Source organism: Ixodes scapularis, unplaced genomic scaffold, assembly GCF_016920785.2.
Source record: "Ixodes scapularis isolate PalLabHiFi unplaced genomic scaffold, ASM1692078v2 ptg000303l_1___fragment_1__unscaffolded, whole genome shotgun sequence".
Taxonomy (NCBI): Eukaryota; Metazoa; Arthropoda; class Arachnida; order Ixodida; family Ixodidae; genus Ixodes; species Ixodes scapularis.
This window is the reverse complement of record NW_024609955.1, coordinates 1381050-1403101: the sequence shown is the minus strand read 5'-3', so window position 1 is coordinate 1403101 and position 22052 is coordinate 1381050. Positions and strand designations below refer to the sequence as shown.

Sequence of the window (22052 nt, the reverse complement as noted above, 5' to 3'; positions counted from 1 at the left end):
CATTTGGTAGTTTAAAGTCTCTGACTACGGTTCAGAGGTTCAGACTCAGAACCACGGCCATCGCCGACAACGCCGCTAAGAAAAGGCTCAGGGCCCGTGTCTCTGTGAGGCAGTTCGCCCTACTCCTCTACTATCTGTTGGCGAACCCAGTCCTTGTGAGGGCCACCACAGATAGTCCACTATCTGAGGAAGACCGAACTGCCCTGTGGCACATCACTGTCCAAGAGCTAAATGTCGAGGGCCCATCTGTTAAAAGCCAGGCCGAATGGAAGGAGTCCTGGAATGCACGTGTGCGCGCAGCAGTGGGGGTGCCAACCCCGTCCCTCTGTTAAACGCCGAAGAGGAAAGAATATTGTCCCTTGTGGGGACGGATTCCTCCCGAGGCCGTGGGGGAAGGCGCCTGGCACCGGTGGCACCTCGCCCAACGCCACAGCCTGGCCCATCGGCTGCAGCCACGCTAAGTACTTGGAATCGCAGGTGTAGCTGAGGCACCAGTGTCTGACCTCGTGGTGTGGGAATTGTGAACAGAAAATGCAGCATGTGTTGTTAGGGCTGTCAGAAATGCCACAGTTCATCCTGACAACTGTACAGTAATGACTGGATATACTGTACAGAACATCGACTCATAACTGTGGAAAAACACACCAGTTGATGTAATGTTTTTCTGACTCGATAAACATTGACGATCAGGTCAGTTGCTCGTTCAATCTTTAAAAAAAACTAGTGCAAAGACATGGGCTAAAACCAAGAGCATTGACAACATGATAACACCAGTTTAACCAAATATACAGGACTCCCCAGCAGAAGCAGCAGAAGACAGCGAGGCCAAGGACGCGCCAGATGCAGCATTGCCTGTGGAGGTGGCAGGTTCACCGCAACAAGATGGTATGAGGAAACACAAAATTACATATCTTGAATCACATGAAAATGTGCTTTGTGTTGGCAGTACACCAGCTGCCATGCACCCTGCCTCCTCGTTCCGTACGACCACGGCCTGGGCAAGCATGCATGGCCAGGGACCTGCTGGCCACACAGCAGCAGCAGCTGGCTGCTTAGCTTCAGCTGCTGGCTGCACAGCACCACATCCGTGCAGCACTAGAAGAAATCCTGCAGTTGCAAAGGGGTGCGACCGACGCATTCGCTCGCCTAACAAGTATTTTTTTTCTGTTCACAGAGCTAGGAAAATTTAACCTATGCCAAGCTCCTCATTTTCTGACAAAATGTTTGCAGGCAACAGGCATTTTTTAATCTAAGGTTTGTGATGGTATTGTTTTTGTCTATCCTTTCATTGTCGTTTTAAACTTGAGCTTCTCTGCATTTTGCTGAGCGATCAGTGAAAACCATGAGGACAACCTATTTCTGAAAAGAGGCCCAGCTGATAAGCACTGAACAGAGCAGTGCACTGTTAATATGAACAAGCAATCGAAAAATTTTCCTGTTTTTTTCTTAGAACCGAAAAGCTGTCATCAGTTACTATTGCTACGTAAACATCTTTGACAGAAATCTGTCTGGTTAGGAAAATGGTTAGAGTTTCAAATTTCAGTCAGTCTATTAAAGTTTAATAAAAATGAAATTCCCCGATATTTCAGGTCCATCTTGGTCACGGGTGACAGTGGGTTGGACGGAGGAGGGAGTCGCTTATGAAGGCCTGACTGCTGCGTCCAGGTTTTTCCACAAAGCTCTGAAACAAAGAAACTTAGGAGAGTGACCGACGACCTGTTAATGTCATTGTTTGATGTCTGCTAGAGCAGTGGTGGGAGTGTTCCTGGTGAAGCTGGGAGAGTCAAAGGCAGACGGGCCCAAACCTGCAGACACCCACCCGAGAACGAAGGAGACGAAGAGAAACCCGGCTAGTGTTGGCACTTAATGAGCCCAGCCAAGCTGCGTTTTGGCAGGCCCTCACGAGAACTACTGGCAAGTGGCCACCCAATACAAAGGGGACACCAGTAAATTCAAATCTGAATCCGACATCACTAGAAAGGAAGCGCTCCACTGCTGTACTATCCAGCTGCGTTTAAATTGACAAACTTAAATTGTTCGCTCTTTTTTTCCAAGCTGCTTACACAGTTTTGAGAATGTGAAACAAGATGCCTACCCACTGCTGCGTACAGCTCTGTAAGCGGTACGGATACGTGAACAAGTTCCGGACAAAAGGTTTGTATGTGTCACATTGTTTGAATGTTTAGTCATGCGACTTATTTAAACAATCTTTTAAGCTATGCACGTCGCTTGGTCAGTTTCTTGGTACTTTCAGTTTTTTTGTTTTTCTTCCGTAAAAAAGGTGCCCTTAGTGTGTTGCTACAAGGCGGCCGTTCAGCACGCCAACCACACAGGTAGTGATTTTACCGTAGTTCTGTCAATGTGTACAGACATTTTTATGAGCTTCGCGTGTCGCTGAGTTGCTTTTGTTACAGTTTGTGTTTGTGTCGGGCGCAGCACGCAGAGCGTGACGACCTGACCATGTCAGTGCATTTGGTGTGTCATTCAGCGACTGCTGTCAAACTTGCGTGTGACCTTCAGGAATGGTAACAGTGAGCCGCTGTGCGAACTACGTTAGGATCGTCACGTGGAATGTAAACTCCATTAGGCGCCTGCATTTTTATACAGTTCTATTATTATGGATATCCCTGTAGTGTTCACTGGTGCACAGCCTGCAATTCACGGTGTTAATGTGACGCAGGTGAAAAGTAACAAATGCACATGCTCACCTTGGTACTTCATTTGCAGATTTCCTATCACAAGTTCCCGACTGTAACACCAACTTCAAACAAATGAAAGACATTTACAACCCCCTGTAACACCGCATTAGAGCTCAGCTCATGAGAAGGAGGAGGGGAGGGTACTGAGGAGAGGGTATACCCCTCCTCCCTCCCCATTACCCCCTCATCCTCCCTGCTACTCCTCCCCTCCCCTCATCCTTCAAGCTCCTCCTCCCCTCCTCCCCTCCTCCTCCTCCCCCCGCGTGTTGCATCATGGGAAATGTCCCATTATGCACCGCACGGGACCCTCGTGACGTCACACGTGACCTCACGAATCACGTCACGAGGGTCCCGTGCAGTGCAAATAAATCAAATAAATAAATCATGCACCGCGCAATTACGGCGACGGCGACGCCGCTCAAGCCGGAAATGGGCGCCTAAGAGCTGTGTCCTAAAAGAGATGTATTGCAGTCGTCAAGAGGGATGAAAGAGCATATTTCAGAGTACCCAAAACTAAAGCATGCTCTGAGCATGTTGTGGAAGCTGATTTCTGGAAAGGTCTGGCAAGTGGCCGGCAGCTTCAGGGGGACACGGCTGTGCCATCCGTCCTCGTCTTTTGGAGGGTGAAGCCCTCAAGAAAGGCACTTCTTCCGCGGTTACTGTGCACACTCTCTAGCATCCAACGGCCACAGAACGGGAGGAACACGGTTCATGAACACTGTGCGCAAGCAGATAAGAAAAATTTGGCACCCACCACGGGATGCTATCCCCGAACAACGGTCTGCACCTTCAAACACAAGTCACCAGAGCTGCAGGAGCAAGCTGCAGGAGCAAGCTGCAGGAGCAAGCTGCAAAACTGCAAATGCAGCAACACCATTGTAGCACTACAAGCATAGCTAGCCACAAGCAAGGTGAACAAATCGAGGCTTCAAAAAGAGCTGCACACTCAACAAGCCAAGAGCCATAACGAGGTAGGGCTGCAGTCTGAAACGGAGGCCGAACTTGCCAGAGGTTGGAAGCTAAGAGCAGAGCCTGAAGTACAACTTAACACAAGCAAGCTCACTGAAGTAAACTGGATGCAAAGATGTGGTGAATGGAAAGGGTTCAGAAAGATTGTTAGTAACTGAGTTTGATATAGATGCTTACAGTAGTGAAACTCATCATAAACATGCGTGGTTCAACAATGCTATTTCGATGGCCTGCAGGAACTGTACAAACGGCTTATGGAGACAGGGTGTGACTCCCGCTGGAGTCATGAGGCGGTTTCGAAGAGGAGGAAGCAACAGCAGCGACGACGCCAAAGCAGTGCGGGAGCTGTTCACACGGTACTTCGTCAACGAGGGACAAGTGAGCTGGCAGTGGTGGATGGTTGCCTAAGAAGGTACTAATTAAAGACAGTTTGCATGCTTTTACTACTCTATGAGGGTTGCACACAATATTTGTAGGAGCCCATAAATAACACACTTGGATGACATTTGTTATACCCGGTCTGGGTATTCAGTAAGGGGGGGGGGAGGGTTTGTGGCAGCAGTAAGTCTGTTTGAGCAGAAAGTAAGCACACTATGCAAAGAACTGGACATACTACATGACAACCTTATCCTTGCTCAGTGCAACTTAGAAAAGCTTAAGGAAGAATCGGTCCCATTCGAAATTGAGAAATTCCGGGAAAGCGACAACAACATACTGTTCTACACGGATATGCTCATGAAAACCCTTGTAACGAAGGAGGATGTACATGAAAGTACGGAGAAAATCACTAAATTTGTTGTTATGACTCAGTGCCTCTACGTGTGCACACGTTGGTGCACATGCCAAAAAGTGTACTGCTTCATGGACCACTGTGGACACTCTCTTGCTTCGAGTTTGAGTCATATGGGACATTTACTGAAGTTGGTGACCTCAGCAAATGGCATCGCTTTTCAGACCTTGTCTCGTATTTTCCTCCGAAACAACTTTCGTCAGTTGCTCTCAATGGCCTCAGGAGAAGTGAGGAAGCACTGCTCTCAAAAGACAATGAAGAGAAACACAACACCAGAGCTCCTGGGCAGACCCAAACAAGCACCTCAAGATGTCACACACCTGCTGCAAGAGAACCTGGGGATTGTGGACAGTGTTGAAGAGTACAATCGTATGCAGGTGTGTGGTTGCGTCATTCACAGTGAGCAGTACATTAGCCCCCTGAAACGAGACTCGACAGCTGTGAAAGTTGGCAATGATTACGCAAAAGTGGAGCGAGTGGAGCTAGTGGGAAGTAGACTTCTCTCATTGACATACACACAAGGCCCGAAAATTGAAAATTAGAATGTTCCTTTCAATCTAAAAAAAGACAACTTTTATTGCCGGGCTTGAATGATGAGGCAGGGTTTCGCAGACCTCTATAGCACCTTTGCGGACCCTCATTTGACAACCACTGGTCTAGATTATTATGCTGTACACTGTACCATATTTAGGGTGTCTAGCAAGTTATTATTTTGAAATTCCCTGGCTTTTCCAGGTTTTCCCTGACAATTTCAGGTGAAATTCCCTGACCACTGTACAGGCGATGAAATATATAAGACCATTACAACACAAGGCATTGAGCATTGAGCACTGTGAGCATCATTTTGCATGGGCTTAATCTAACTTGCATATTCCGAAATATTCGGGTTCGTCCAGTCCGGTTTGAGCACTTCCTTGCCACCGACATCGTCATTGAAGAGGCCACTTCCGGAAACACAATGAACACACAATACTCAACCACACACATCAATAACCGAATGGCAGCATAGTGCATGGCCATGGCTTCCAGATGCACACTTTCAGATCCGTTCGGCTTAATGCTTGGATTGGATTGGGGTCTGCGGCTTTCCCATTTGTTACTAAATCTAGTAGCTCTAACTGGATCAAGCGCAATGTTGTCCCCCCAATCTAATCCAATCCAAAGCTTGGACTAGATTTGTCGGCTGTTCTCTTTGTATTGGGTAGCACACTCTACATTGGGTGAGCAGAGCCCGCGAACCGCTCTAGCAGAATTTAATGCCTATTTTTCTGCCCCCAAGTCCTCAAGTCTTTGCTCAGGGCACTCTATGGCGTTTCCGGCTCATTTTCCCTGACTAGGCTCACTTTTTGACAATATCCCCGACCATTCCCTGATTTTTCCCGGTAATTAAAATTTCCCTGACAATTCCCGGTTTTCCTGGTCGCTAGGCACACTAATATTATATCTGCAATCTTTTTAAAATTTTGCAATTCTGTTGCTCACCCACATGACCGAGCCTTATTTCTCTTTTCCGGTAACATTTTTAAATGCATTCCTTGTGTCCCATCTCTTGGTTTTTAGCTATATAACTTGCTTTTCCCACACCTAATACTTTTCATAAATAGAAATACTTTTTATTTTATCAGCAAGTAGTCATAATTTTAGCTAAGCCAAATCGCTTTGTGACTGAAGCTCACTTGGTGGTAATTTTGCAAAAAGTTGCAACAAGAAGCAAACTATCAAGCTCTCTATGGAAGCACTTCACAGTGTAAACTGTGAATAAAATGAATACAAGTTGCTTCCTTGCTGGGGCCATTTTTTGCTGTGGTATAGTGGTGGCGAGTCTCTGGCATGCATGGAAGCAACTTTCTGCACATGCAAGTCTAATGCATTGACGCTACTTCTGGGCCAATCTTTAGCACTTTTTAGCCAGAGCTAAGGTACTTGGAAGTTTTGCCCCTTGCAACTTAAATGGTAGCATTTGCCCTGAAGTGGTACAACTTATAGGCCCAAGTGGTACTATTTGCCCTGAAGTGGTACCACTTCCATGCCCAAGTGGCACCACTTGGCCTCAAGTGGTACCACTTACAGACCCAAGTGATACCACTTGCAGTCAAAGTGCTGCCACTTGCAGTCAAAGTGGTACCACTTTAAACTAAGTGATAACACTTGAAGTACCACTTTATATTCTCACTTGGGTAGGCACGCTGTCATTACATGTGCATGAGGACACAAGACTGTGTGGGAGAACCAGCCCCGAGTCAACAGCAAGGCACTCCTCAACATTCCGCTACCTGCTGCCATCACATACTCTGGTGCCAGTCCTACGCACATTCTTTGCCTTCTTCGTTCCATAAAAATGTAAGTCCTAAGAAAGACACTGTTCTTCCGGCTTCAGAGCTGTTTGGTGTTTCCTGCTGCTACAAAAGTGAGCAGAGCTGACAACAAAGATTTTCAGTTGACTAAACATGCCCAGTGATTGAGCCCGACATTGAGTTTTCTCCTTTCAAAGACCTGAGAAGCTGAACAGAAGTTCCTCCCGACAGCCAAGAAGGGCAGCAAGCTCCACCTGGTAGGCAATAGCCGTGCACTCACACCTGGCTACTCAGCAAAGTATGGGACATACACAATACTTCACGCCAGATTCAACAAGATCTCATAAGTCAAGGTTCTTCACATAAGGAGTGGCTAAATATAAAATTATGTCATTGCATTGCATGGATGAGGTGTGCATTTTACTGAATTTGTTCCTACCCTAATCGACAGAAGTAAAATAGAATAATCACATGGATACAGAAGGCATGAAGTGTTCCCTGGACTTCATCGTGAGCACGGGACTGTCTGTGTATAGCTTGTGACTAAACAGCACTTTAGGGTGAAGGCCCTGATGGACAGATACCCTGACACCAAGCACCGGTTTGACTCATGCCACATCGAAGAAACTAACAATATTTGAGAAATGAATTCCAATACCTGTTAAATTACTCAAAGTATAACCGAAGATGAAATTTGTTAATGTAAAGGTAGTGCAACATGCTTTGTTGTCAAGATACATGAGGCATTATTCCAACATCATCTTAGAGTATACTAAAGTTGATGATATTGTCCATGCTGGACCAAATGCGATTTTACTATAGCACCCTATTTTGACCGAATAATATGTCTACCTACATTGTCTTCCAGACTTGGCACGAGCTGAGCTAGTAATGCTTTCTAATTTCTAGGCATTTACAACGAGATGGCCACTGCAGGCAAGACGAAGAACAGTGTCTTGAACACATGGGTGAAGACCGTACATGGGCATGTCTGCTGGTGTGCCCAGACTAGCAATGACAATGGCATGCTGGTGCTTGCAAAATAGATGCCCGCCATGCAACACGTGATCAACGTTTACCAGCACCCTAGACCCCTTACCTCCCCTTGGACCCATACCCCAATCAAAAAGGACTGGTGGTTTCAGGAAGTAAAAAAGGATTTGTGTTTGGAGCATTCATAATATCCTTTCAACACCAATTGCCCGCTAGGTTTTCATATATGAACAAACTTCCTTTGGCTGTTCTGGCCAGTCTACAATCAAATACCCCAAGAAGGATACCATCTCATAGCCAGCTCGTGGAGACATTTCTATCAGATGATGAGGCCTAAAATATATCTTTTAGCCTTATAATTTAAGAAAACCTTTCTTCACTGTACAGGTCATGAAGACACATAATAAGGAAGCAAAAACTAACTTGTAACATAACAAAGGCATAAAAAAAATAAAATCCATTTTACTTTGTACCTAATATATTGGAGAATAACTTACCAACATCCAAGCTGTCTAAATTATTTAGTGAAGCTCATTCTCATTGCTAGGTAAACATGAGGAACCAAACAGCCAATGCTTTTCGTGTTCTTTTTCATTAAGTCATGAAACTATCACTTTGCACTTTCTACATAAAGCCGCTTGGATGACAAGCTATTAACATGATTACAAAATGGAGAACCTAGATGTAGCTCAATTTAGAACTGAACTGACAAGCCAAAATTTCTCTTTGCAAACAAGAAGCCTACTCCCTTGACGCCACTTGCGGGCATCACATTCCAGAAGTACCTCATCAACAGGCCGGTGAAGGAGAAGAGATGGCGCTCCTTTGAACCCTGCGAGAATGTTGGCGTTGCTTTGGCTGAAGAGATCTAGCAACTTCGGGATGCTCTCAGTGTCGCTACACAGGGCCTCCAGTGGCTCCTGTACAGTGGGTGCGCAGCAACTCGGACCAGCGACTCCAGTGCTCCCCATTCAAGACGATGAAGATTTGTGGAGTAATTGAAAAACACAGAGTCCCTCTTCAGATTGACGAACAAAGAGAGGGAAGAAGTGACCCAGTTTACCATCGGTCAAGCCAACAATGGAAGGTGGCACGAAGAGCGGCAGGGCAGAATTACAGCGTCGGTGTTCTTTGCTGTCATCAACTGCGTCAAGCCCGAGCACCTGGTGAAGGACATTTTGTACCCGAGTCCAGATGCCTCAAGTGAGGCCATGTGCAATTGGAGGACACATGAGGGCACCGCCGTTGCTGCCTACACATCACTTATAGCAGCATTCGACACTCCTGTCGAGATCCTCGAGACTGGGCTGCACATTCGCCCAAAGTGCAGCTTCATCGCTGCATCGCCAGACCGCATCATGGTAAAGGAGGACAATGAAGGGGGTCTTTTGGAGGTGAAGTGTCCATCGTAGAAGATTGGCTAACACCAATAAAGGACTTTAAGGACAAAAAGTTTTGCTGCAAGGTCGTGGATGGTTTGGTACGCCTTAAGAAAACTCACACCTACTTCTACCAGGTGCAAGGGCAGATGGCGGTGACCGGACACGAGTGGTGCGATTTTGTTCTCTGGACGAATAACAAGACTGTTGCCAACTCAACACGCATTGAGACCATCACCTTCGACAAGGAGTTTGTTGATCGAGTGCTGCTGCCAGAGCTCATCTATTTCGCCAAGCATGCCCTCCTCCCGAAAGTAGCAACCGGTCATGTAAGGCACTGAAGAGCCCTCATAGCTCGCAGCAAGTATGTCTCCTTCAAGCAGTACTGCACAGGGTTTTATGTGGTGGAGGACGGTCCCAGACTGAAAACAAAACTGCGTAGGCTGGAGTAAAGAAACACCTGCATGAAGCCTCAGGCTTCTCCAAGTGACAACGGCTCTTTTCAGAGCCAAATAAACATGCTTATTGAGAGCCACGTTTTTGTAGAGATTCCCGTGTCTTGGAAAATGGTATTTACTCGAGAAAAACAAAACACAGCGTGTGGTAGTTAAGTTTGTAAAGTTTATTACGATAAAAAGAAAGCCCCCCTTGCCTATAACTCCACCAAATAAGTCCGTCAAAAATTACCGTGGTCCATTTCACCAACAGCAAAAAGAGTGACATTCCTGTCTACACACTGGCCAGTCCCCCACTTGCTGTCTTGAATTCAGTCAATATTCTGGGTGTCACACTCGCAAGCAATCTGGACTTTTCTGCCCATATTTTGAGTGTCGTCTCCAGGATCTGACGGACGCTGGGTATAAAGCACGTGGCCAAATTATGCAGGCCAATAGTGCTGCGGATGCTTTACACAGCACTTGTGCTCCCCACTATGGCAATCCTCGGCAATCTAGTCCCCAGACCAACAGCGCCACTGCGAGTGCCTCGAGAGTGTGCAGCACTGTGCTACGTGCATCATCTGTGGCCAGTCATCCATCACCTTCGCCAGCTCGTATGGCACACGTCTCGGAGCCCTTAGTGGTGACCCTTGTTGAGAGGCTACGTACGTCGCGGGTATGCAGGCCTTGTCGGGTGTTCGATGGGCCGCCTTCGGGAACCCCCTTGTCTTCTGCAGTGCGGGCGAGTAAAACTGGGCAACCCGAGTAGCTCCGCGGCAGAACCATCCGCCATAGTGAACCCATGAAGCTGACAGAGACTTCCTAACTATTCTCTTACCCACCTCAAGCCCCCTGCCAACTTCAAACAAGGAGTCTCAAGAACTTTGCGTTTTCTTTTCCCTTTGAGTGGCATCGAGATCCTCTTGTGTTCTTTTGCTCTTGCTTCTCTCGTGTGTGATCTTTTTTTCGTCAATAGTGTATGTGGCAGTTGACTAGCAGGCGCATATGCATAAGGGTTGTATCCTTTCTGCTTAGCCACGTACATTGCCATCTGTGGAAATCAATTATAATTACAATTACAATAAAGTTTTGCTCTGGCATCACCACAGCAAAACTTTGGGTGGGCGTTCTTTCGTAACTTTATGGTAAAATTATAAAATATTTGTTTTATTGAATTATTCAAAGATGTGTGAATGTTTTTAAAGCAAAAATTGAAAGAACTTTGTGCAAAAGTTATTACGTGGCAATTTGTGAAAAAGGTAAAAAACCACGGAAGCATATTACTAAATGCACACCCATGCAGTGGAATATGCTGTCAACTAGCGGCATTGGACAGAAGTCGAGCTTGGGTCATTAATACCAAACTTGACGTCACCTTCGACGCAAAGCAAGAGCGCAGCTACGTGACTGCAGGCCTCGCTGAGCCTGTAGGCACAAAATGATTTTAAATGGGAGGGGCCGTGTTGCTGCGATCAGAAAGCAATCAAAATGAAAGGAAAAAACAAGCTACTCACTCTGCCATGCAAGTGCTGTGGACACTTAGGACTGTGCCCTCTTTTTTGACCATGGCCCAAGGCTGGTGGTACCCTTTGAAGGTTTGACTAGCTTCCACTTTCATGGTGACGAGAATGATGCCTGTGCTCCCTGTCGTAGCCCCAAATAAGCAAACAGCATGAACCCTACCACTCAAAAACAGGTTGCAACTGTCTTCAAGCATGTAACTCTTGAAGACGGTTGCAATCTATATCTACATGTAACTCTTGAAGGCAGTTGCATCTATATCTACCTCGTGGAGGGGTCCAAGCATGGACCCCTCCACAAGGTAGATATAGATGTTGCCAATTTCTAGTCCCGGCCACTGGCGAGCATCTATGGTGAAGACGTGTTTCTGAATAGCAGCATCTAATGGATCTCGAAGCTCCTGGCCTGCGATTGTCAGCTTTTGCCGGTAGCATTTGTCGCCGGTTCTTTCAACTAGGTAAGAAGAGGACATTTTGTTGGAGTAAAGTCGTGAAATTCTGATTGATACGTCGCTTGTACAACACGGTAAAACAGTAACGACCGAGCAATTCACACGCCTCATTGCGAAGATGGTAGTGTTTTCAACGTGCCAGCAGGGCCAGAAATATTGAACCAGATGTCATGAGAGGTCTGTCAACAGGAAGCCAGAGGTTGATTGCACAACTGTTTTGTTTCCTGTCCTTGTAGTTTGGCAGAAATACTTGTTACGAATTGGTGACACGACAGGATGCTATAAATCAATATTAAAACCTGTTTTGTTTGCTTGATCTCAAGAGTGAATTTTAAAACACGCGCTCTTAGGCACCTGTTTCCGGGTTGAGCAGCGTCGCAGTCAGCGTCGACGTAACCGTGCATTGCATTATAGGACGTTCCCCGCTAAAGGTAGCAAGGAAATTTTTTCTGCTGAATTTAGAAGGAAAATTTTACTACTAAATTTAGAGGGAAAAATTTTCCGCTTAAAATTTAGCGGGAAAGTTTTCCCACTAAATGCAGCAGGAAAATTTTTTCCTAAATTTAGCAAGGTAATTTCTCCACTAAATTTAGTGGGGAAAATTTCCCACTAAATTTAGCAGGCAAATTTTCCCACTAAATTTAGCAGGAAAATTTTCTTGCTAAATTTAGTAGGGAAATTTTTCTGCTGAATTCAGTGGGGAAATTTTGCCACCAAATTTAGTGGGAAAATTTTCGCGCTGCTAAATTTAGCGGGGAAATTAACGTCACATGACCTCCAAGGCCAATTCAATTTCCCCGATAAATTTCCTGCTAAATTTAGCATTAAAATTTTCGATAAATTTCCTGCTAAACTAAGTGGGAATATTTCTCTGCTAAATTTATTGGGAAAATTTTCGCTAAATTTGGAGGGAAATTAAACGAAAATTTCACGCTAAATGGGAGAGCAGGAGAGGAGAAAGGGAGGGTATGGAGGTGGAGGAGAGCATACCTTCCCCTCCTCCTCCTCAATAGCTGCGCTCTAATTCGGCATTATAGAGAACTGTAAACGTCTTTCATGTTTTGTAAACTATTGCTGGCATTGTGCTGAGGCTTGAGCCATAAGGACCTGGAGGTAGCCATGTCATCAAAGATTGGGATTCGGGTGATTCAGAAACCATGCGAACCACAGCACAAGTGGCCCAGGGCACCAGCACAACTGGCTGAATAAACAGCTCAGCCTTCAAAAAGATTGCAGTGCTGTTCTTGCAAGATGCTGCATTCAAAGAAATTTATTTGGCATTTAAATTCGGTAAAGCAGGCATGAGTAGACTGGGATTGCACCAGGACACACTGGACTGGGATTTTATGGCCATCTTTCAGGCACAATGCCGACGCTGCCCTTTCGTGTAATGGGATCGACATATAAGGCTTTCGCCTTGATCAAATTCCTAAACTTTGCCTAGTCCCAGACTGCCGCACTTTGCTGCCGTGGCCGAGCAATCACCCAGAACGAGCCGCAGACTTGATTATAAGTCGACCCCCCCCCCCCCCACATTGCATATCAGCAAAAAAAAAAATAATCTTTAGATGCGCATGTGGCGGCCTCCGCCATATATTTTATCTCAGACGTCAAGGCGCTCCGTCTCCGCCATATGTTAATCTCGGACGTCGAGGCACCCTAGCGCGCTCCATCTGGTTCTCCGGTGCGCATTCGAGTAAACACTTCGGCGCACCGGCCGGGCTCAAGGGTCAGGTTTCTTCCCTCCGTGCGCAGTCGGCACAGTTGTCTTCAGACGGATAATAAAACCACAGAACCAATTTGTACAATCACGGAGTCGGACGTTTTTTCCTTCGCGTCCTCAAAATCTCGGAACACATCCCTACAAATTGGTGACCCCAGATGAGCGACTCCTTCATGGTTCCCGGCAATTTTCCAACCATTTCCGAAAGCAAACAGTCTGCTGCTGGGGACACCATTCCGACGGGATCTTTAGCGGCAATTCGAATCAAGCTGCCTCCATTTCAGACGAAGAACGCCAAGGTATGGTTTGCGCAGGTTGAGGCGCAATTTCTGCTGCATCGCATCACCTCGCAAGCGACTAAATATCTTCACGTCGTCTCCTCGCTGCCAGCTGAAGTCGCCGATGAACTAGAGGACGTCCTCGCGGCGGCGCCGACATCCAACCAGTATGACAACCTCAAGGCCGCTATCCTCGCCCGGAAGACCACGTCGGAGCGCAGCTGCCTCCAGCATCTCCTCAACATGAAGGAGCTTGGTAACCAGCGTCCCTCCCGGCTACTGCGCCGGATGCGACTTCTGGGCGACGCCACTTCGAATGCTGAAACATCGCTCCTCCGTGAGCTATTTCTGCAGCGCTTGCCCCACAACATGGTCGTCGTGCTCGCAGCAAGTGAGGACATGCCCCTGGAGCGCCTGGCTGATCTGGCGGATCGTGTTGCAGAATACTCCACACCCCCGGTTGTCGCCGCGGCCAGCTTTCAATCACGAGCATCGGATCCCGCAGCAGCCGCACCTTCCCAGGATATAGCGGCTCGACTCAGCCGCTTGGAAAAGACCATCCAAGACCTGCAACTGCCAGCCTTCAGCGGCCTACGGGGTGACTCTTACAAGAAGTGCCGCCACCCCACGAAAGTCGGGCGCGCCGTGCGCTGTTCACCGCCGTACATTCGGGTTAATTTGTGAATCGCTATCATTAATGCTCGTTTGCACAAATAAAAAATAATTAATTTGTAAAATGAGTGCACAAAATAGCACAGTGCTAGGGGTACGCCGAGCTGCTCATGACATTGCGGTTGTTTCGTTTTTGCCGGCGGTGGAAGGCTTTGGTTCGATTACAAGTCGACCCCCCACTTCAGATTTTTAAAAATTGAAAAAATGGTCAACCTACATTCCTGTAAATACGGTAGTCATAACAGGTACGCAATCTGTGTGTCATATGTTTGCATTTGTCCTCCTTTAAAGACATCAAAGGAAGCTGGAAATTCCTCAAAAGACTGAGACATCTATTGACATTTTTTTACAGTAAATCCAAACAGAAAACTTAATTGAACATGACATAGGCACCGAGACGGCCAGAAAAAATGACACAAAGGCAAAAGCGACACTAAAAGGTATCAACGTTTTAGTGTTTGTGCTGTTTTTGCCTGCAGTCTAAGAGTTAAGGTGATGCTCAATCTAAACCAGCTCGTTCGCGCCCTTACATTCACTTGATAAAACCTATTTGTGTCAGAAATGTTGCTAAAACCGCAAAAGAAAGAAAGTTAAGAGAGATGTGATATCAACTCTGGCCTCTGTCGCTTGAAGACAACCCGTTCCATCAAAGAAGCTGTGAACGATGTAGTCTGCATTTTTAAAACCACTGTGTTCAGAGTACTCACAGTAGAATCTCTTTAGTACCACGCATCAGAATGCCTGATATTTGGAGTGTCTTCTGTAATTTTACTAAGCTTGGACTTCTCTTAACCGTAGGGAGGTCACAGAACTTGCTGCCAATAGGGAGAAGACCGAGGGGCGGCCTAGGTTATGTCACCCCTTATAAAGAGTGGGTACTATCCCGAGTATAACACACTTCATCTTCGAAACCCTTGCAGAGAGGAAGACATACACATGCATATAGGCAAACCCACCCAAAGCATGAACAGGATAATACTGCCATCTGAATGCCTTCTTCAGGCTCAAGGGTCTTGCAACTCTTTAAGAGCCCAAAATCCACTCTGTTAAGGAGATAGGCAGTAGCTTATATGTCAGTTTAAAGACCGCCGCATCTTCATTCCACGCTCGCTGCAACACGAGATACTTGCAATGGGAAGGAGCTGAGCTCCTTTCCATTGCATCCAGCGATCGGATGCCTTTTCTCCTTTCTCTCCTCACCCTTTTCTGTAAGTTCAGCTGGTTTCCACAATCTAGGTAAGACATGAGATACTGCAGCTGATACATGAAGGCAATCAGGGCATCGGACGCTGCAAGGCAAGAGCAAGGGACGCTGTTTGGTGGCCTACTCTAAACAGCGAAATGGAGCAACTTGTGACAGCCTGCGAGCGGTGCGCCCAAACAAGAGTACAGCGCTCCTAGCCCCTCATCAGCACACCGACTCCCAGTCGTCTGTGGCAGAGACTCGGTGCGGATCTGTCCGAGCTCAAGGGGAAAAACCAAGTGCTTGTCGTGAACTATTACTCCCGCTTCCCAGAGGTCATCAGCCTGACATTGACGACGTCAACGTCCGTCATCGCAGCAGTCAAGAGTACATTCGCCCGGTTTGGGATCCCCGACGTGCTGGTATCGGACAATGGGCCGCAGTTCTCTTCGAGACAATTCGCCGAGTTCGCCCAGAGCTACGGTTTCCAGCACGTCACGAGCAGCCCACGCTACCCACAGGCGAATGGGGAAGCGGAGCGTATGGTGCGGACAATAAAAGAGCTGTTCTACAAGTCAAGAGACCCGCACATGGCCCTCCTGGTGTATCGAGACACCCCTGGAATGACCGGTTAAAGCCTGTCCCAACCATACCTCGGCAAATTCATTCATGAACTCGCTCATTCACCTTGATTCACATTCACGGCGTGAATCTGAATTGCTCTGAATGAATTCTTGAATTTGAAAACATTCATGATGTGATGGTGAATGACTTCGTGAATTTGAATGAATTCGTGATGTGATGGTGAATGAAGTCGTGAAGTCGTGATGTGATGGTGAATGATTTCGTGAATTTGAATGAATTCGTGGTGTGATGGTGAATGAAGTCGTGATGTGATGGTGAATGAAGTCGTGATGTGATGGTGAATGACTTTGTGAATTTGAATGAATGCGTAATGTGATGTTGAATGAAGTCGTGATGTGATGGTGAATGACTTTGTGAATTTGAATGAATTCATGTGATGTTGAATGAAGTCGTGATGTGATGGTGAATGACTTCGTGAATTTGAATTAACCATGATGTGTTGTGATTGTGAAGGACTTCGTGAAGTCAATAGAATTCATTGTGATGTGAATGACTGAATGAATTCGTGACGTGATGGTGAATGGCTCGTGAACACAATGAATTTGGGATGTGCGAGGCTCGTAAACTTGATAAGTTTGTGATGGGAGTAATACCGTGAACTTAATTCTCGACATGATAGTGAATATGGTTATGAATTCAGAAGAAGTAGAAAACGTGCTACGCAGGTGCTTGCTTGCCTGCTGGCCGGTTGTTTTCATCCTTCACCGCAAACCACAAGAACCCATTTGACTTTAGCGGTTTGGGCACCAGTCTCGCTGCGTAGCTGTGCGCGCCTCAGCGCGGTGGCCCTTTGTCGAGCACTTCCGTAGTAACAGCTGTTTATAAGGAAAGTGCGGTTACAGCGGCAATGAAGGGGAAGGGGGGGGACTAGTCGTTTCCTTTGGCACTTGACATTTAATTTTGCCGTTGTTCTTAGCGGTTCCTCGTGAATAAATTGAGCTCCTTGCCGACCTTGCCCTTCCGTACCTCGGAGCATATTGTCCGGAATCCCTGACGGCTCTCGCTGTGCCGTTTCGATTGTGAGTCGTGCGTGGCGCAGCCGCACTGTGCGCGGGCACTAGTAGCAGCAGGCGCCGCTTTGTCTACGCGGCGCAGCCATATGTCATTTCAAAAGAGACGAAGCCGACGTCACGAGCAGGCGCACCTAATCCGGCGCCGAGACCATATCACGTGACCTGCCGGTTCTGCGCGGCGGCGCACGGAGCACATTCACATGACACGATCGCAGCGCGGCATTGGCTGGGTTGGCGCTTAATCAAGGTGGTTTGTGTTTCACGCACTCAAAATACCCCACTTCCCTGGCTGAGTCAGGTCCTGGTTTCAAGTGGCTGACACAAAAAGGCGCCACCAGTCCTAGTCCGCAAGAACTGCGAACTCGTAAAGGGCTACCAGCCGTGAAGTCGAATTTAGTCGGAATGAACCCGAGTGAGTTTGTGAATTATGCAGAATTAATGATGTCATGGGGAATTTCGGTGAATTTGTGTTGACCGTGAAGGTGAATAACTTCGTGAAGTGATGGTGAATTCGGATGAATTCATGATTTGATGGTGAATTCGGATGGATTCGTGATGTGATGGTGAATTCGGATGAATTCATGATGTGATGTTGAATTCGGGTGACTATGTGAAGTGATGGTGAATTTGGATGAATTCGTGAAGTGATGGTGAATTCGGATGAATTCGTGAGGTGATGGTGAATTCGGATGAATTTGTGAGGTGATGGTGAATTCGGATGAATTCATGATGTGATGGTGAATTCCGATAAATTCACAATGGTGAATTGTGAATTCGTGGTGATGGTGAATGACTTTGGGAATTGGTGACGTGATTGTGAATGACTCCGTGATTTCGGAGGCGGCGATGATGTGAAGGGGATAAATTCTTGGCGTGGTTGAACGCCATGATGTGAAGGGGATGAGGTTTTGGCGTGGTTCAACGCCAGGATGTTAAGGGCCGTGACTTTGGAATGTCGGAGTACCTTGCGACGTGAATGCGAATGAATTTGGAGACGTGATTTTGTTTGTGATGTGATGCTGAATGAAGGGGCTCTAAAATGCCGACCTATGGTCCCAACTGCTAATGGGCCGACGGTTGCAAAGGTAGCGAAGATGCTAGAGACGTTGCAGCCGGGGTGGCCATCCCGTCGGGACTTCAAAAGGAAAGACGGGGAGGCCCGAAGACGCCAGCGAAAGGACTTCAATCGCCGTCACGCCGCTCGCCAACTTCGCCCGCTGTCCGTAGGAGAGGACGTGTGGGTACAAGACGTGCAGTGCCGAGCAACAGTCCTCAGTCCAGCCAAGCGGCTGCACTCCTACGTAGTCGAGACCGGGACAGGAGTCCTGCAACGCAACCGCCGGCACCTGGTACCATTCGATGCGTCTCCGGCAAGCTTCGAAGCTCCGGATCCCGGCGGTTCGACCAATGAGACTACGGCTCCAGCCAGTTCGGCGATCTCAACGGCAAGAGCAAGTCCGGGTGCAGGGAGCCAACAACAGCCGACCGCAGTTCAGCCTGCACCAACAACAGCGCCGACAAACTTGACAAACTCCCCTTCAACATTAACGTCGACGGACACGTCGATGGCAGACAATACGCCGATAAGAGTGACTTGGTCGGGCCGCCAAGTTAGGCGACCGGTACGTCTGGACTTGTAAAGCTTAGGAGGGGAAATGTAGTGATGACACGACAGTTCTCACTCGCGTGCCCCGCGGCAACGCGTCCATGCTAGTGCGCATGCTCGGGGTTATCTTTAGTTCGAGAAAGGTGAGAATAAAACACTTGGGTTCCAGACTCCGGTGTGGCTGGTCGCTCCTTCCCCGCGAGACACTACCTAATATGCTCCAGTGTAAAAGCTAGCCTGGAATAAAATAGTGATCAAATGATAGCAGTACCTCTCGGTGGCTTCCAAAGACTCACGACTTGGTCGTGTTATCCCTTCGAAAAATTCTCTGATGGAACGGCATTGCGTACCAAGAACCTCCTCTTGTGCACTGTTATAAAATGGGGGGAGGATATTTTTCGGTAGCCGGCACAACCACTCGGGAAAAAAAGATTGCCGGGAGTTTCAGACGGCAATGATTATTCTAAAAAAATATATATACATAAATCGTGAAATGTTTCACGAAAAAAAAAAAAAAAAAAGGTTTGCCTACTCTGATTTGAACCTGGAACCCACGACACGTGAAACGGACACCCTTCCCATGAGCTAGTCCCAGGACTAGAAGTTCCCGTTTCGACTATTCCTTTTATACAAAACCCAATAGAAACAACTACCGGCAACTTTTTTTTTTTTTTTTCGGTTTGTTGTGTTGATTGTTGGCAGAACATTTACTATGTACGGTTTGAACGAATGTCGATGCAAGCGTGATTTACGCACGTACATGCCTCGTCCATTAGCGTAGTTTGCTTGGAAGGCATCGCTTGAAAAGTGACGCCCACACACCGCGTCGTGCACAGTCAACTTCTTCCCTACTTATCCACTGCGATTTGAGCTTTTTTCGACAGGAAGTCAATGAAAACTGATTCCAGGCTCTAAAGCATACGCTGAGCACTGCAGTATGCAACAAGAGCGTACTATATTCTAACAAACCTGCACGGAACGCGGCAACAACACGGCAGCCAACGACAGCACACTGGAACGCTGAAGTTGTTTTCCATGCAGGCGGTATTTGTTTCGGTGAATGCAGTGCCTCCTAGAATTTGATCTCCTCGCCAATAGACGTCGCTGGCAACGGAAGCAGGTCAGTGAAAATGCAGTGTTGGCTGCACCTCACGTTCCCGCTACAGTTAGCTGATATTGTTAGTTTTGCACCTGTACAACTTTTATGGCCAATTTAATAAGGATTTAGACGGAATTCAATCCCAATATTTAACTTGTAGCCTTTCTAGATTATACTGAATAGAATGACATTGTTTTCTCAGTAGCAAAAACTGAGTGGAGTTTCCCTTTAAAGGGGCGGTGCAATGATTTTAACACTGAACGAATATGCAGCTAGTATTTTTTACATTGTTTACTTCGGCATAAGTAAGAGAAAAAGTGCCACCATACCCCAAAATACCTCTATTTCGCTGCGTAATCGCAAAATAAAAAACCCTTTCTTTTCCCAACCTGCGGCCACATGGTGGCCGCAAATGGAACCTGTGGTGTGACGTCATTCGGAGTGGTTTTTGTAAGTGATAGTGTTAGGCAATTGTAAGCCTGATTTAAGGTTAAGTTTAAAAAATCTTGTTGTTTAGGCATGCAGAAACGCTTCAAAAGCCTAATATTGTCGCTAAAAGCGTATGAATTATTTGTGGCGCCATCTACCGCAAGTCAACAAAACCTGCCGTCGCCGTCATTCGTCGACGCCCGAGGCGCCTACGGCGGCTACACGAGCAACCCGGACGTTTTGTCTTTCCCTCGCTCGACGGAGTGCGTTGTTCGTGGTCCGTAGTATCGTGGTATCGTTATTGTTCCTGGTGTCTCGACCTCGACTTTGACTTCGACTTCCGCCGCGCCGCCATGTTGGTCGGGAATCGACGGGAGAGCGGCGAGCGGCGAGCCTGGCGAGCCGGCAAGCGCTGGGGAAACGGAAGCCAAAAGAACCCAACCGGAAACCAGCGCCACTCCGAATGACGTCACAGGCGAAGCTGGTGCCGCTTCAAAGTTGAAATGAGGGGTGCCGGAGATACCAATTTCTTTTATTTTTTTTAATAAAAACTAGGGCAAGCAGGAAAGAATACTTTCCGGTCCTTTGTTTTATATGTGGCCGGGATCAATTCCCGCAATTAATTAGCCAAAGTTCGGAAATTGTTGCACCGCCCCTTTAAGGACAACTTCACGAGGTGAGAACCACTTAACGCCACAGGAAACCACTTGAGGTTATTAAGATCCTTTTCTGCTGATTGTTATGTTCAATTTTGATTATCTATATACTACATGTTGATGTTATTATTTTTAGAAAACATAATAAGCCCCGATTTTAATGATAAACCAATGTGAAAAGGAAAAATCGAGCAGTAACTGCTAGCTTTAGAAGGTTAGAAGCTCATTGCCCTAACGAAAGTCATGTTTTTAAACTTTGCCGGTCGCGTTGATGGCATTGTCTGTGTTCCTGTTCTGCGAATGTCTCTTTCCAAGTATTTCCCTTTCGGTTGGATCCTCTCCTGGCATTTTAATGTCACGTGAGTTACCGAATCACGCAGTGAATGTGTTCTAAATGGGCCTCCTCAGGCAAGAAGCCAAAGGGGACTCACTTGGCGGTTCGAGATTCTGAAATTTTGCTTCAAGTTCGTTACCGATGGGTACAAACATTTTTTAAGTGTTCGCGCTATCCTCCGAATCAGGCAGGACACAATTAATTTTGTCGAACGTAGTGTATGTGGCCAAGTTAATTTCTTGGGAGTATGTACGTGAGACAAGACTTGTAAAACGGTCAACGTAATGAATTGCTAGTTCACGCTTAATGATTTGGCAACTTCCACGCATCAAAAGTTTCACACCACTTTACTGGCAAAATCAAAAATATTGTGGCAAAGGATGTTAATCAGGAGCGAATCTGGGGTCTGCCAAGTTGTGAAATTATAAAAGGAAAGTTGGCATCGAAATATAAACATATTTTAAGAAAAACATTTTTTTTTTTAATCTGCATTACTTTAAAATATGAATGTACCAAATTTAGCAAAGTGGCCAAGCAAGTGGACTGGGTAAATTGAACATACTTCTGAATTGCCTAGTCAGACAAATGCACCTTGAAAGAAATAAATGGGAAGGTACCTCTAAAAACAGTGTTGCTCGAACAACACAGTTTCTGGGATCCGCGCATGAATTGTCTCTTCAGGATACCTTGTGGGTATGGCAGCATCTCGCACCTGTCGTTCAACACGCGTCAAGCCGCCGATCGTCAAGCTCCGGGCATCATTTCTCTGCTTGGAACCTCAAACAGTAAGACGAACAGTAGTTCTCTAATTTAGAAGTCTAAGGTGTGTCTCACTTCGTCCATTCAGTGCATGCTGTTACTTTCTTGTCCCAGTACGACGG

General features: G+C 46.8%; 1 protein-coding gene across 1 annotated transcript; it reads left to right on the top strand.

Annotated features, from left to right (window-relative positions):
- Positions 1–3220: 3220 nt before the first annotated feature.
- Positions 3221–18662, top strand: LOC121834030. The gene is made up of 5 exons (XM_042287768.1): positions 3221–4080; positions 4623–4835; positions 6640–6798; positions 13571–13823; positions 18460–18662. The coding sequence occupies exons 2-5, from the start codon at positions 4671–4673 to the stop codon at positions 18660–18662; spliced, it is 780 nt and encodes a 259-aa protein (XP_042143702.1). The 5' UTR covers positions 3221–4080; positions 4623–4670.
- The last annotated feature ends 3390 nt before the right edge of the window (positions 18663–22052 follow it).